The 16195-nt window shown below is 44.8% G+C and overlaps 1 protein-coding gene across 2 annotated transcripts; it reads right to left on the bottom strand.

The window, feature by feature from the left end:
* Positions 1 to 339: 339 nt before the first annotated feature.
* Positions 340 to 15924, bottom strand: shcbp1 (SHC SH2-domain binding protein 1). 2 transcript variants are annotated; one of them, XM_048263508.1, is made up of 14 exons: positions 15480 to 15924; positions 14933 to 15034; positions 14589 to 14786; positions 14303 to 14418; positions 13956 to 14164; positions 13544 to 13639; positions 9056 to 9286; positions 7860 to 8037; positions 6859 to 6979; positions 4999 to 5130; positions 4366 to 4484; positions 4073 to 4159; positions 2897 to 3041; positions 340 to 1091 (listed from the first exon to the last, which is right to left on the bottom strand). In XM_048263508.1, the coding sequence occupies exons 1-14, from the start codon at positions 15673 to 15675 to the stop codon at positions 760 to 762; spliced, it is 2262 nt and encodes a 753-aa protein (XP_048119465.1). In that variant the 5' UTR covers positions 15676 to 15924; the 3' UTR covers positions 340 to 759. The 2 variants fall into 2 exon arrangements, with proteins under 2 accessions (XP_048119465.1, XP_048119466.1); XM_048263509.1 differs by lacking the exon at positions 14933 to 15034 and having other exon boundaries at positions 15480 to 15921.
* Between the last annotated feature and the right edge of the window lie 271 nt (positions 15925 to 16195).

The raw sequence follows: 16195 nt of genomic DNA, 5'->3' as shown, positions 1-16195 counted from the left end.
GCGTATAGGGTGCGTCCGCCAAAAATAATTACCACCTGCACAACTTCATTCAGAGTTGGGTTTGTAGAGTAAATCGGGCTAATGCAGGTCAAGCACAAATTTTGGCGGGACACGTCGGATTATGCAATTAATCAAAACTGCCTGCAGCGTAATGAGGTTTTACCAGACCTTAATCCACAGAAAATTAATCAACTGGAATTAAACAATTGTGCATGTCTGACGGAAGGTGAGACCTCGGGCCAAGAGAACCAAGAGCTCAAACCCCTCCTTCTCCTCCTCTTACAAGGCACCACTATTCTAGAGCATCGAGCACCCAACGAATGAGCCATGACTACCAACTGATATAGAAATACTGTTTATTAGACAATGTTACCAGTGCTTTTTCTTTGGCACCTGTGAACATAGGAGTGATGTATACTATTAAATTAATAAAATAAGTGAATGAAACCCCTGTGCCACACAATATCCTCCTGAATATTTGAAAATTTAAGGTGAAAAGGAACAAGCATGCAGTCATCATATTTATACATTATGTTAGTGTCCATTTTAAAATTATTGTAAAGATCAAAACACAAGGTGAAAGTTACGTACATACAAACACTTATCTATATCTGTGGGTTGAGCAACACCACCTTTATTAATTCTTCATATCAACAGATTTAAAAGCCCTGCACACCTTGACACGGTCACTGCAGTTAGAAATAAAATAAATAAACATTGTAAAGTGTGTCTGTGCATTTTTTTGTCATAAAAGGACATTCAGTACAGAAAAGTGCCGAAGCTGCCCTTGCCATTGCGCTTGAACTGGTTGCCCTGGATGGAGACGAACATCTCCTGCGATGGCAGGTTCTCATCAGCCTGCATAGAGCCCACCTGATTGGCTCTGCTCCTCTGAAGGCGGAGCTTCTTGGCAGAGGTGGCCATAAGCTCGCGCTTGATGGCGTCGTTTCCCTCGGAGCCCTCGCTGGCCACACAGCAATCCTCCTCCACCACGATGATGGGGATCTCGGCCTCGGGGAGGTCACCCTCGGAGCTGCCCATCTCAATGGCTGTGTCCACCTCAGCAGGACCCACGGAACCCTCCGGCTCATCTAGGAGAGAGGAGGACAGACCTCAGTCTTTTAGTCCCACACACTGACTACAGGGTTTACACTTCTCAGGCACTGTGCCGGAATTCAAGTGTGAATTTGTGAATTGGAAAAAAGATATAACTTCTATGAAACTTTCAGATAATATTAGGCACATGTTTGTTTTTCGCTTTAAGCCCTGTGAACAAAAGATTAATTTAAATCAGGAACTGCAGACTTGCAGGTCTGAGCATGAAGCATGTATAGACAGGGATCCAGGATGTACTGTACAGAAGAAGGTTAAGAGCTTTCCGATGTTGTGGGAAAACACTTCGGAAACCCTGGGAAATTACTATCAGGCATTGTTTTTTGAATCCTCCAGAAACATTTCATTTACTTAGAGAAAAAAAAATGGTAATGGTTGTGTTCCATGCTTCAAACATCCAAAGCAGCAAAGACACCTAATTTCCACACCCATTTCTTAGGTAAGAAAAAGAATGTTAGGTAACATTCTTTGAATTCAACAGAACCACCAACAGGGAGAAAGGAGCCTTACAAAGGATCTCTGATTTGTCTGTTAGCACTTCTTCCCCCTCTACAAATAATAACAGCACCGCTATACTGGAGAACATATTTTCTCTAACAGCTCCAGTAATCACGATTATTACCGCAGCACTGCTGCTGACAGCCTCCTTCTGGACACCCTGATCGATGCTGCGCCTCACATTTCTACAAGGGAAATTGGAAAGAAGTGGCGAGGTGGCCATTCCTTCCTTGTTTTCCTGACCCTTGGCTTGACTCTCACAAATACAAGTTTAAAATGACTCATTTTCTCTGATTTAGTCTGTAGGCACGAGCGGATCTTTCATCGCTCTCCCCCTCTCTCAGGCCAAGTAGCAGCGGGGACTCCATTAAAAGGCTTCTGGAGGGAGGGGTGATGGTGGGTGAGAGGAGGAGAATGGAGAAGGGGAACGACGGAGAAGGGGAACGATGGAGAAGGGGAACGACGGAGGGGTGCGAGTGCCATCCTCCCTTATTTAAAGCGGTGCCGCCGCCTTCAGTGAAGTCTCATTTAGAAATTAAGCGCTTTCGTTTCTCTGCCGCCCTTCACTGAAGGTCGAGCATATTTCCACGTTAATATACTTTCTTCCTAAAGTGGCATGGTGACGAGGGGGTGAAATGGTAATTCTGCTGAGGAGCAGCGACTGGGACGGTGGGAGGCATTACGGACAGGCCTTCCTTCTTGGGCCCCCGGGGCTCCTGTTCAAATACAAATTTCACGCACATGAATACATTTCCACAGATATTATTCAGGATATCTGGAACACTCTTGCATTGTTAGTTTAGGTGAGGCATGGCAATTCTTGGAAATTCCACTTTTGTGTGATTATGTCTGTGTGTGTGTAAACACATCACTATGTTTAGTTAACAAGCAACTCCTCTAATGGTTTTTGGGGGTCCTGAGACAAATGTGTACCACACACCAAGCTCATCTGACACAGGGCGACATTAACGCACTGAGGGGGAAAGGCACAATTTACTATGCAAAGCTCCTCGCTAGGGAACCAGGGGCTGGTAATGGACAAGGGAAAAAAGGGAAGTGCTGGTCTTGTAAGAGCTACGCATGTTTGCATCCAGCGCCTGTGGCCGTGAGCCTTACACACTCTGACGTGAGAGCGTGGGGAGGACATCATGTAACATGGGGTGCAACGTCACCCATTTCAAAGTTTCATGAACTGAGACCCAACATGAACCGGGACAGTGCTGCTGAACATGTTGCCGTGGGGGGTGGATGGGGGGGGGGGCTGGGAGACGTCAACAATGTTTACCTGCAATTCCCGCCTTGGCAGGCTGGTCCTCACTACTCCTGCTGTCGTTTGGCTTGACCAGGATCACACCATAGCCCTCGTTATTATGAATGACGTTGTTGACCATGGTGATTTTAGGCATAGCGTCCAGCTGGTCTGCAAAGTCCTGTGAAAGAGAGAGTGAAGAAAGGACAGAGTGAAAAGGAGGAAAGGGTAGAAAAGGATGAGGTTATGCATAAAAGCAACCCGAGAGACTTCCGCAGGCCAAATGCAAACAGGAGGGAGAAGAAAATGCACAAGCAAAGATAAACAAACACCGCACTCTCCTCCAGGGACCAGATAAGACCCAAAGACTGCTCTGTAGGTAATTAGGGAAAGGAAGTCTCTCTGAAGTCCCTGTCTGTCTCTCTCTCTCTCTCTCTCCTCTCTCTCTCTCTCTCTCTCTCTCTCTCTCTCTCTCTCTCTCTCTCTCTCTCTCTCTCTCTCTCTCTCTCTCTCTCTCTCTCTCTCTCTCTCTCTCTCTCTCTCTCTCTCTCTCTCTCTCTCTCTCTCTCTCTCTCTCTCTCTCTCCTCTCTCTCTCTCTCTCTCAATTTTTTGAAAACAAAACATCTCTTTTCCACCAAATTGCATTCAGGCAGGAGCAAAGATAATGCCACATTGTGTGGCCTGACTTAAATGAAACTTGGAAAGAGATGGATGAGAGTGGGAAGAAAGGTACTGATTACTCAGTCAACAAATTAAAACAAAACAGCAAACAAACAAACAGCAGGCAGACAGGAACATCATGCTCACTGGATGGTTTACTTTAAGGGTTTTACATTAGATGGAGCAAAGCAGCTGAATCCTGTCACTTTAAAGGCCAACAGGAATATGTGTGTCCTTCAAACACACATGATGAAGCCTCATGCACTCCGAAGGGTATGAGGATGCTTATTTTGAGTCCTCCACAAGCTTAGGGACAGAAAAGGGGAATATCTCCTCCCTCTGCAGGAAAAAACCTGGCCGGCTGGTTGTGATTCAGGGCAATCATTACTCTGAAGGTTGGGCGAGGCGCGATATCAAAAAAAAAAAAAAAAAAAAAAAAAGGTTGCCTGGGAAACTATTGGTGGAGGAGGCACTTGGATGCATTCCACTTCATCCAAAGTCTGGGCTCCAACGATACCAAACATCCCAGCATGGCACAGAGCTGCACTCACCTTTATCAGGATGCCTTCTTTGCAGTGGTGGATGCCGTTGCCCAGCAGACTGCACACGCTGCCAGGGTAGATCTCCACGCCCGCCCCCTGAAGAAGCCATGGACAAAAACACACACACACACACACAGACCACATATTCAATCATGCAGTCAGGAGAAGAAAGACTTTGCTGAGGTGAGCAGTGAGTTTGGAAGTCTGTTTCTGGAGGAGTCCTAGTCCAGCCTAGCAGAATCCCAAACTCTGAGCATGATATATTGGCCTTTGGTCACAGTAGGTCGGCTACAAGCTCTTACCTTGGATCCGTAGAGGTCACACATGTTCATGGAGAGCTGGGCGGAGGTGCGCACGATCACGCCGGTGGTGTTGCACTGCATCACACAGTTCTCCATCTCCAGCGCTCCCTGACGCACACCTGGGGAGAGGGAGGGCCAGAGACCAGGGGCAGAGCGGAGACAGGGAATTTTAGTCAGGTGTGGGTCTTCCAATATGCATTAGACTTCTGGTTTTGGCCGCCTCAGCTTCTCTGCACTTTTTCCCCTGCCCCTTTCTCTTTCATCTCTTCCTCAACCATCTTTTCCACCAACCTCACCAGACTTCCCTCTCCAACATCCCTCCCTCCCTCCCTTCGGGCCACCCGGCCTCCTCCTCCACATTCTCCCTTGGTATTTTGCCTCGCTCCTTCCATTTCCCTCTCCCTCTCTGAGGACATGCTGTTCGTTCTTAAAGACAGGCCACACCGAGAGCCCCCTCCCCCCCCACGCACTGATGTATGGCCACTGCAGCAGGCTCCAGAGCGCCAGCACTGAGAGGATGAATTATTGAATCCCCTTCATGGGCTGAGCTGTGCAGCACGGTGCGTTGTGGCTTGAGTGTGTGTGTGTGTGTGTGGGGGTCATGGGAGCATGCAGAGAGCCTTGAGCACTCACACAGGATGCCTTCGATGGCGTCATGTTGGATGAATTTCAGGTTGGAGATCTTGACGCTGGCCCCCGTGCACTCCACAAATGTGTCTCCTTTGCTCTTCTTCTCAATTACCACCTCATCCGGCAGGCCATAACCTACAAGACAAAAGAGAGACAGAGGGGGGGGGGTCAGAGAGAAGAAAAATCGCAACAGATAATGGGCATACATTAGGATGAATGTTGATGGATCATTGCTGCCAACAGAAGGAGGAATAACATTTGGCTAAGGAAGTGCAAAGGAGATCACAGTGGCCTGGGCTCTGTTCTAAATGGATTAAGTCATTCAGACAAAGTCTGCTGAACAGAGATATTTGAGGATCTTGGCCACCACTAATTGAGCCCTGTCTGCTGAAAACCGGACGACTGATGGCTTGGACAGCATGTTTGAATAGGCGCAGGCTTTTCAGCCGCTGTTACACGTCAACCGAGCCGCATCGATGCGAGCCGGCCCAACGTGGGCCCAGTTTGATGAAGAGAGTCCTGACAGCCAGCCGGGTTATTGGCTGCTCTTTGACAGCTGCTCCTGCAGACAGGTTCTGGAGAGCTCTCTAACAATGCTCGGAGGAGGCCCCCGATGCTCCGCCTGGCTTCCCACCCTGCGCCATCAAAATGCCCGGGGCGAAATATCGACCACAGCAGGTCACGGAGCCTACCCCACCCCATCACCACCACCACATCCGGAGCGGAAAGCGCTGGAACATTTACAAGCCGACGCCACGAACAGCACTGCCCTGTTACTGCTTCTTCTTGCAGTGACAACCAAGCGCACGCCACTCCTGGTTTTTGACAGTTTTCGGTCAATCTGCCGGCTGACAGCAACCGCCTGCAGCTCCCCAGAGGGCCGTGAAATAAAATATCTCCCAGATAGTCCGTCAGAGAGGTCCAATCTGGGCCTCAGAGAGCTCCCCGGAAGAAACCAGAGAGCCTGTGGCTGGGGTGCCGGGGTGGACGAGGGGAGGAATGCTATTATGCTAATCTGCTGGTGGTCTAATTGAGTTGAGTAGAGGAGAGGGCATCGCCATCGCTGCCCCTTTCTGTGCATATTTATCTTGCCTTTCCGGGGTTCCCTGGATCTTCAGGGTATAGTGTGGCTGTGTGTGTGTGTTCCTTTACATTTTAAAAGGCTCTCTCCACCCCAATCTTCCTTCCTCAGTCTCTTCACTCCCATCATCAGCTCCTCTATCTGCCTCTGCAGGCCATGGCCATTTGCATAAAGAGAGTGACATACCATACCGTCTCGTCACTGACCCCCCCCCCCCACCCCACCCCACACACACCCCTCTCCACGCCTGCACATTACCATCCCCTTCATAATCTGCTACTGGCCACTGCGTCATCCATGAGCCTCTCCATGCATTTCGTCCACAGTCAGGGTCAGCAGCGATAAACCTGACCTTCGGTGCGGAGAGAGGAAAATGATCTACCGTCTCATGGGCCAGGCTGGTCATAACTAGGAGTGGCTTACGGCTTCATAAAGCAGATATGAATGGGCCTTTTTGATGGAAATAACTAGGGGAGGAAAATCCTTTTTAAAAGTGACTTTTGGCTGATGGAGGGCTCTTAAATGTCACGAGTACAGTACTCTTCCACGAACAGCGGTTCCTGTTCTTAATGGAATCGTAAAGAAATCAGTGGGAGCATTTCAAAAATGTAGTAAAGCCCACATTTTAGCACTAAACAACAGGTTATAGGCTGCTAAGCACACCATTAAAACCCTTCAAAGTAACTGTGGCCAACAGAGAAATTGGTGTTACAACAGGGGCAATGCGGTGGCTCTTGCATACAGTACATCCGCATCCTCTTCGAGAGGTCATGTTAGCTCACCTTCCAGTAGAATGGAGTCAGGGATGCTGATGGAGCTGTTCACGTTGTAGTGACCCGGGCAAACGATGACCACATCCCCCTCGTAGCAGGTACTCACAGCAAGCTGTGGGTCACTGTGAAACTTCACACACACACACACACACACACACACACACACACACACACACACACACACACACACACACACACAAGGTGTCAGAGTCAGTTGCTCTAACATTTTCAAATAGATGACAGGCATGCACTTGGACCACAGTTCATTGAAAGAAAGAACAAACAAGAAGTATGAAGCAAGCTTAAAACACATGTATGAACACCAACAATCCAGCATTCCCACGGACTCAACAAGTCCTGGAGGGGGAAACTACAGAGCGGCGGAGAATGGGGTGGTGGGAGGGATCAGACACTCTACACCCACAACTCAACACAAACAGGCCTCTTCAACAAAGCCCACAAATCCCACAGCATTAGACCTGGGAGCTGCAACTACAGAATGGGGATATGCAGCCTGCTGCCTCTATAAACAGCATGCTATTGCAAGCCAGAAGCCCAGATGTCGGCCCTCATTGAAGAGTCCAAAGTAAATTGAGAAGCCTGCGTGAGTGGTGCCTTTCATCTCACCTCAAAGTGGAGTGCTAACAGGGCACATGGGCCACAGAAGCGCAAACACTCTTCAAATTTAACAATGTACATACAGCACATAGAGAGAAATTAGCTACAAAAAAAATTAACCCTACCCTTTCGGTTCCCCTTGAAGGAACCCCCGTTTACCTTTATAGAGATTCAAATTAGGTGTACAGAGAACTTTATGTTTAATGGAAGGATGAAATAAAGGACTTGGGATATGATTAGGTTTATTTGGTTGTAAGGACGAAAAAGCCTTTCCAGGGCCTCCTTTTAAAGGGATTGGACACTCTGCAAACAACTTCTACAAAGAAACTGAACAAACACGCAAAGAGGAAAGAGAGAGAGAGACGGGTTGAGGGGAAGACAGTAATGAATACCTGCACTTCAAACTCTTCTCCGGAGAACTCGGGCCCCAGCTTGTCAGCCATCAGGCTCTGCAGGAGGCCGACCGTGGCGGAGGCGCACACCACGTGCACCACGCGGCCCCCCTCCGGCCGCCGGCCTTTGGCCGCGCTGAAGTGCTGGCCAGAGTTCACCTTGTAGCCCAGCACGTACCTGCACAGAGGAGAGCACCAGAGGCACGCTTCAGTCAAGCCCCGCTGAGCACTCGGGGCCCCGGAGACACGCAGCTCACACGGCACGCCGCCACGCTGCCGCCATGCCAGCCACTCCCAATCACACGGGGAGGGAAGGCAGGCATCAGGAACAAAGGGTTGATTTGGCTTGGTTGTGCTTGTTTGTTATAAATAACCTATATCCCATATGTTTCTTTGAAATGTAAAGAACTGTTTACGTCTCTCTGTTGGCACACAAGATACACAAGAACAGACAGCTCTCCTACTGCTTGAGTAATTTCCTGCAGTTTCCATTCTTTCATACTTCTCAGATTCAATTACAGAAATGGGCCTTCTCACAAACAAAGTGGCCAGCACCCCTCCTGTAGGGAATCTCAAGCAGTGAAAGTAGGAGCATTTTACATGCTTAGGCATTTGTCAATTCATTACCTAAGTGTAATTTCTCAGTGTACAGGCTGTTTTGCCCAACAAATCTGAATAAATAGAATATCTGACAGTGTAGAAAAGTAGAGAAAACACCACAAAAAAAAGCCACAATACAGAGCTATGAGACTAAAAAGTTTCCTATACCTTATTACTATATTTGAGAGTATTGAAATTCTTGTTCAAGTGTTGTAAATGTGTAATTTCCCCTTAATATTATGGTGCAATTATTTCTAAATTACATTATTAGATTGGAGGACAGGTCGTTTGTTCCTAAAGTGCCAAACTATACAACATAATTTAGCTAAAATACTAAGGGAGGGCATTTGTGAAGGTGCAAAGAAAGTTATGGGAAATTTCATGATGGATCTAATCATTTCACAAAAAAACATTTAGTTAATTGTTCATAACATACAAGTCAAGCAATGGAAAAACCTAGGACATAGGGGTGCAAACAAGTGCATCAGATCATATAAAGATCCTACGAAAGTAGCCTATATCAGGCAACATTCTGATTACCAGTACGTATTTGGATATTGTGTATGTATAAGCGGCTGTATAGACAGATGTATAACCTGAGCAGGGGGTTTTCAATGATCCTGAGCTTGCGTTTGAGGGTCTCCACCTGGTCATACAGGCGTAGGCCCTCCACCATCGACACGTTGTCCAGCTCAGAGTCCGAGTCGCTGCTCAGGCCATTCCTCAGGCTGGAGAACTCCTGGTACTTCTCAGAGCAGCGGCTCAGCAGTGCATGGTACTCCACCACAAGACCAGCAGGCACCCGGTCTTCAAGAATGTCGTAGTATCTAAAAAAGCCCAAAAGATTACAAGATGATGTTCAGCATATAATAAGAAAATGATCTTTTCAGCATACCATAAACCATAACAAAAATGCAAAGCAAACACACTCCGTATGGTTCTGAATATATTGCAATTCTGTGGTTAGTTTTATGGTTAAAAGTGCAAAAACTTTAAACAACTTTAAAGACAACAACTCAAGCTTTCAATCGGCATAGAAGTTGTCCAGCCTATATAAACACAAGCATTAAAATATGGCCACATCACAGCCTTGGATTATTTGATGAATGGTTCACTAGTAAATTAACACACTTGCAGCAGAATTTGGCACAAACAGTCATTTCTCATTTTCACTCCCTAGTCCCAACTTTAAGAGCTCCAGTTGCTGGAGTATTTGCAGCCTGTTTAGTTTGAACAGGCAGGCTACAGCAGGGACGTACAGTAACTGAAGCATTCTGTTCACAGAACGTATGCTGCAACAATTAGCTTCCACTATAATCAATGGAACTGGCTAGCCTGGGTGTTCCCATGCTGCCTTGCGCGCGATTTGATTCACGCTGCTAAGGCAGCCTGGAGACCATGGAGCAAATTTTCGCCTGAGATAGGGAACCAATCACAGAACAGGGGGGAAAGCAAGACGATGATGAGCTATGCACAGACGCATTTGATAGACATCCGTGGCACCCAATAAACGGATCTGGGCATTTTTTTCAAATACGAGAAAATGAACGTTTGGTTCCCAGACCACGTCTCATTGAGAAGTGGTGGCGCTAGCCAGGCTAGGAACTGGCTACAGACATGAGAACAGTGAGTTTATTTGAAAAGCCATTAGACCAGTCCCCTATAACTACTTCTACACTCCGCAAACTGAGCGGTGTAGCACGGCATCAAAGCACAGACACATACCACCTTTCACACCATTAAGATCAGCATAGAGCAATAGAATGATCCAAACCAAGAATACAACATTCATCATGTACACCACAAAACACTTTCAAACCACAATTAATTGTGCCTAAACATTTAGCTTTTAGCAACCATGTATTACTCTCTGTAACTGGCGTTACTTCTCGTCATTGCCATTTTTGTTCACAAGTCAACAGTGACAATAATAATCCTTCTCGCACAGTAGAAGTTGCCTTAACACTGCAAGTCTCATGTCCTTCCATGGGCGCAGTGTCCTTCACTTTGGCAGCGCAACCACTCAGGCATGAATCAACACAAACAAAAAAAATATTCAAAGGCAGCAGCCCACCAAAGTGGCAGTGTGGCTTCATGGGGGCTAGTCACATAGGGCACGTCTCATGAAGGAGAATGCAACAAATAAAACAACAAAGTCAAAGAAAAGAAAATAAGATCACTCATAAACCCTGAGGCGTAATGAGGTACCCAAACTAGAAACATCCCAATTTTCATAATGAAATTTTGCTGCTCTTACTGAGATGAGAGTAGAGTTGCAAAATTGCGTGAATTTTGGCAAAAAAAAAAAAAAATTTGGTTGGAAACTTTACATGGGAATTAACGGGAATTAACAAGAATAAATGGGAATTAATGGGAATAAACTGGGAATTTTTAATATGGCAAGTTACCGGTAGTCTAGAACAGGGAACCTAAATGTAGTAGACAAAACCCCATCTTACAGCATAATATTAGTTAAAACAACCTGATTTAATGCAATTTCAGTCTAATTTCTACACTGCACATACATCAATCACATGCACACAGCAATCAGCATAGGCTACTAGACATAAAGGAAACCTATGATGAGTTCATGTGCATGGGGAAAATAAATACCCTGTTAAAAAGTTCTCATGTGGGAATAACTAGTGTGAAACTGGGTAAAGTTTGCGAACAGAGATGCCCAGTTATGGGCTTGTCATCACTTTTGTCCTCATTCAAATGGGTGTATGTCATTTTGCATAGGCTCTAACGGGACGATTAAAGGGATATTCCAACATTTGGGGAATTACACTCATTTTCCACCTCCCCTTGAGTTAAACAGTTGATTTTTAGCTTTCTCCAGTTCATCCAGCTGTTCTCTGAGTCTGGCGATACCACTTTCAGCTCCAGCCTAGCATAGATCATTGAATCGGATTAGACCATTAGCATCTCGCCTGCTAGCATCACATTTAAAAGTGACTAAGATTTCCGGTAATTTTCCTATTTAAAACTTGTCTCCTCTCAAGTTAGAAAGTGTAATAAGACCAACGGAAAATGAAACGTGCCGATTTTCTAGGCTGATTTGACATGGAACTATACTCTCATTCAGGCGTAATAACCCAGTCACTAACCAATTAATCTGCTGCAGCTCAACCTTGTTGCTGGAAGTTAGCCTACGGTGACTATTTTCAGGTGCTGCATGATAGCATTGTGCTGCTACGCCCATGGTGTTCCTTGATTATTACAAGTACACTGGAATGAGAGTATAGTTCCATGATACATGATCTATGCTAGGCTGGAGCTAAAAGTGGTATCGCCAGACTCAGAACGGCTGGATGAACTGGAGAAAGGTAAAAACTCAAGGGGAGGTGGAAAATGAGTGTAATTCCCCAAATGGTGGAATATCCCTTTAATACGGTACTCATGCTCATATTGCCTGTCTGATAATCTTGACAACTTTATAAATAATCATAATCTATGAGGTTTGGGGTGTATGTTGTGTCATTATTTTTTTATATATATATTTATTTGTTTTATCATTTTCTGGGATTTTGACTAGACAAAGTGAAAGTCAATCAATGTTCCAACCAATCGGATTTTGTTGTTGAGTGTAGCATGCTAGTAAACCATAGGCAGGGAATGGGATTCCCGCTAGCATGCTAGCTAGCTTTGTATGCTAAAATAAGCGAACACAAACAAACAAATCATATTGCTTATTACGAAACAAAATGTTAGTGTTTGTATATGAAACCGTTTGTATGAATTACCCAAAATTCCCCGTTAATTCCCATAACTTTAATTCCAATTTGGAATATTTCCAAAATTCTCAGGCTTAACTTCCCATGGAAAGTTTCCGGACATTTCCCGCCCCTTTGCAACCCTAGATGAGAGACACGATGAATGCAGACCATGCTGGTGACAGCCAAATGTCTATACAGTGTTTCATAAAACCATGTCTAGTCACTGAGAACCAGGAAAGTGGTTTGTGATCAAATCAATACCAACACTCCTCTTGACAGTTTGAATGTATTCATTTGAAAAGGCTGATTTTGCAAGGACGTCATAGTGCTTTATCTAAGTAGTATAAATAGTACTCTCCTACTCAGGGAGGGCCAAAACGTATACTTAAAAAGGGAGTATTACTGCTACATTTCTGCAGCTGACTTTTCTTTGTAGGAATGAAAAGAGTCAAGACAAAAAGGATTTTGCACTGACTAGTATATACTGCCATCTACTGTACAAAAGTAAGGCTGCAAGCACATGACATGTCCCTGGGCATGACATCAGAAAGGCCCGATGCAGAACTCTGGACTGTGAATTCGCTTGTTTCTGAAAATGCTCGTCCCACCCATTGATTTCTCAGGTTTTGTTAAAAAGGGAGTTGTTTGGTAACTGAGTAATGACATGCATTATTTCAACAAAGGAATTCTCTTTTGGGAACTTGCTCAGAATGATAACAATTACATCTTAATTGGCTGTCATGCCTTTTTTGTTCTGTAGTCATTTTACTGTACCTGTAAGCCTCAAGGCTGGTTAAAAAGGTGTAAAAACCTTTTTATCTCATTTTCTTGGCACTTTAAAATGGGTGTTATCAAGGGCACACTAATAGAATCAGCAAATCGGCAAGGAGTAAAAGTGCCAAAAAAAAGACCTCTGTAACGCAAAACAAGTCAAGAGTATGGATATGTAATTTAATAAATAAATGTAATAAATCTGATTTAGATTTATACACTTACTTGAACAGAATTGTTACTTGACCTAAGAAAATATTATTAAGCTTTTAAGCTACTCTTGACAGTACATAACAGTATGTCTGATATCTTTGTTGGAAAACAGTCAATCATGGAATGTTTTATCAAAAATATTTGATTACGTAGATTAGATTTATCAAAATGGCTAAGGGCGTGTTTTATAGACCCATCACATGAAGTTTCCTAAACAGTTACACAGTTACCGGTATATAAGGAAATTAATCTCAGAAATCCACCTTACATTATCTACACATATACAATTATATTTTCTCATCTTCTCTCTAGTCTAGTAGTTCAATACATTCATACATCTGTCCCCCTACTGCCTTTGAAACATTTCCAATAAATACTCACAGCCTAAGGCGAGGCTCCACACAGCGCACAAAATAATCAAAGTCATCATCCTCATCCTCTTCATCCCACTTCCTCCAGATATGTTTGTAGAAAAACCTACAAATTTGAAAAAAGTGACTCAATTGAATGAATTCCAAAGTCACCTAAAACCTGTTTGTGCACTCAAAAGGAGCAACAAGTGAGAAGATAACACCAACACCAACACCCACCCCACATCCAATCCCCGAGAGCCACCCACACAACAGGGATATCAACTGTGGTCTCCAGAGTAAACATGAAAGACAGTGTAGGCATTCAACATTAAAACCCTATGGTTTTACTCAGATGACACACATCAACCTAACCCAACTGTGAGCTTTACAACTCACAATGACAGATTGACTATCTTTTCCACATGGAAAATAGAGCAAACCTGAGATGTTCCAGGGCAAGTGCAGTCTGGTCAAAGTCTCCCGTCTCCTCATAGACCACCTGAAGCTCTAGCACAGGAACCTTATGCAGTGTGGCCTCTAGCAGAGCCCTCATGGCATCCTCAGTCAGCTCACAGCCCCTGGTCTCACACTGCAGAGGCAGCACCAACTCCACTTTCGCCTTCATCTCTTTGTAGTCTACATCCACCACCTGAAACCAGAAGAGAGTTTTCAGCTGCAAATAACGCCTCCTCCACCAGTTAAATATTTCTCCATGAGTTGATGCTTCACTAATAGTAAGAACGTTTTGAGACAAGAGACATGGTGAAAATAAGGGACATATACTGACCTCCACCAAGACATCAAAAACATCTGTGCACCACACAGCTTGCCATTCGCAAGGCTCCACAACCTTTTCCAGATAGTCTGCTGTGAAAGCTTTTACTTCAGAGGTTTTGCAATCTCCTGGTGAAAATAGAACAAAGGCACAATGAGAGAAACTTCCACCAACGCCAACAATTGTCCAGGGGAAGGAGCAAAGGATATCACTTTTTAATCGGAAAGTATAAATATTTTGAAGTATAGGCCTAGTTCATTCTTTGCTCATAACTAACGGCATGTGCAAACCTCCTCACCTAGCATGTAGTCTTGGTATGCCTTGAACCTCTCATAATAAATGAGATGGTTAGTCTGAAAGGTGTCTGGAAGGGCAGTATGCCCATTTCGTTCAGCCCTTTGTAATTGTGTGCCAGACTGGTCGCTGTTGTGGTAGTCGGTGCCGCTGTCGTCGTCATTATCATCTTCGTCGCCGTCACCATCGTCCTGAAATAGTCCTGTGTGATGAGAGTGAATGGATCACTATGAGCTTTTCGGCATTGACCTTCAGGGGATAACTATTACTGTGTGTGTGCAAATGCATGCATGCATGCATGCATGTATGTATGTATGTATGTATTGCATTGTGGTAGTGTTGCATCACTTCTGGAGTGCCTAATCTGCCTATGAATGTCACTCAAAAACGTTGGTCGAGGAAGATCTACGTTTCTTGTGAAAAGGCCTGGGTTGTTCGTTTGTTTGTGGCCTGTGGCAAAAACACAGAAAGTCGCACACGGTCACGCGGAACCGACACTGCCTCTGTCAGTAAACAGGCAATTAAAAGGGAGGTGGGGTCACTCATTTAGAATGCATACACGTTAGCTAACGAACTTCAGAACAGATTTGGTCTAGTGAACATTACTGCAAGCGATTTATCTAAACTAGTATTGATTTGGAAAGGTTAATTTGATCTTACAGCGACATGCCAACTCATGGCATAATAAGTAATAGTATAGTCTTGACTTGGGTGCTTGACTAATGTGTGATATAACATTAACGCGTTGCAAAGTGTGTGTAAATTAGCCGCCCAGGCATAGATGAGGTTGGATTGTCGCATAACGTTAGGCTACTAACGTTACTGCTGGTTACCAACTACTAGACATGATTTTAAACACGACAAATTAACCTTAATAACATACATTGAAATTTACCTTGCGATATGTGAGGAACATCTTTAGCAAGCTCTTCTCTGGTTACTGCACCCATTTCCATTTCTGACTCGAGGTCCACTCTCTCTTTCCGCACACTTTCACTGCATGCAATCTCTGCATCGTCGACGATGTGTTCGGTTTGGCTAACGTTCGCCTCCTGAGGTTGGACATCAAGACAAACGACCTCTTCGGCCATGATATTTCTATGTCTTATTCTCTGTAATCAGCCCTTTTCCAGATGTATGCAAAGGAACAGATATAAAGAATAAACAAGACTTGTGCTAGAACTCGTTACATGAATTTACGACGTTTCCACTCCCTTGTATTTTCAAAATCTCCGCGGCAGTAGTGGTGAAACCAATAAGGTGCACCGACGTCATAAGTTCCGTCTTTGGCCGAGGAGCGCAACCAATGGTTTGACTGCAACACTGGCAGTTGGACCAATGAAAAAACAGATTAGTGCAGAGCCCGTCTGCGGAGAGCCTTGCCATAGAGCCTTGCCACTCCGTATTAAGTCCTCTTTTACTGTATTGTACCGAATTTTGGATGCAGTTCCACCAGAGTTCCACTGGGGGCGATAGCCATGAGTGCAAAATGAATGGGAGTCAATGGAGCTAGACGGCTAAAATTGTCTCTTTCACCTGATTGTCGTTGACAAATCTCAGATTTGATTGTAGTTTGTATAACTTCAACATGAGTTATAGGTCAAAAGTTGA

Source organism: Alosa alosa, chromosome 14 (assembly GCF_017589495.1).
Source record: "Alosa alosa isolate M-15738 ecotype Scorff River chromosome 14, AALO_Geno_1.1, whole genome shotgun sequence".
NCBI classification, from domain to species: Eukaryota; Metazoa; Chordata; class Actinopteri; order Clupeiformes; family Clupeidae; genus Alosa; species Alosa alosa.
The sequence above is the reverse complement of the archived record's forward strand: the minus strand, read 5'-3'. Positions and strand labels throughout refer to the sequence as shown.

Excerpts from the sequence above, each read along its gene's own strand:
- shcbp1 (XM_048263508.1), bottom strand. The coding sequence starts at position 15,675 with ATGGCCGAAGAGGTCGTTTGTCTTGATGTCCAACCTCAGGAGGCGAAC. Across the intron at positions 15,035-15,479 it reads TGTTCCTCACATATCGCAAG|GCCACAAACAAACGAACAAC; the intron begins GTAAATTTCAAT and ends TTTTTGCCACAG. Across the intron at positions 3,042-4,072 it reads AAGAAGGCATCCTGATAAAG|GACTTTGCAGACCAGCTGGA; the intron begins GTGAGTGCAGCT and ends TCTCTTTCACAG.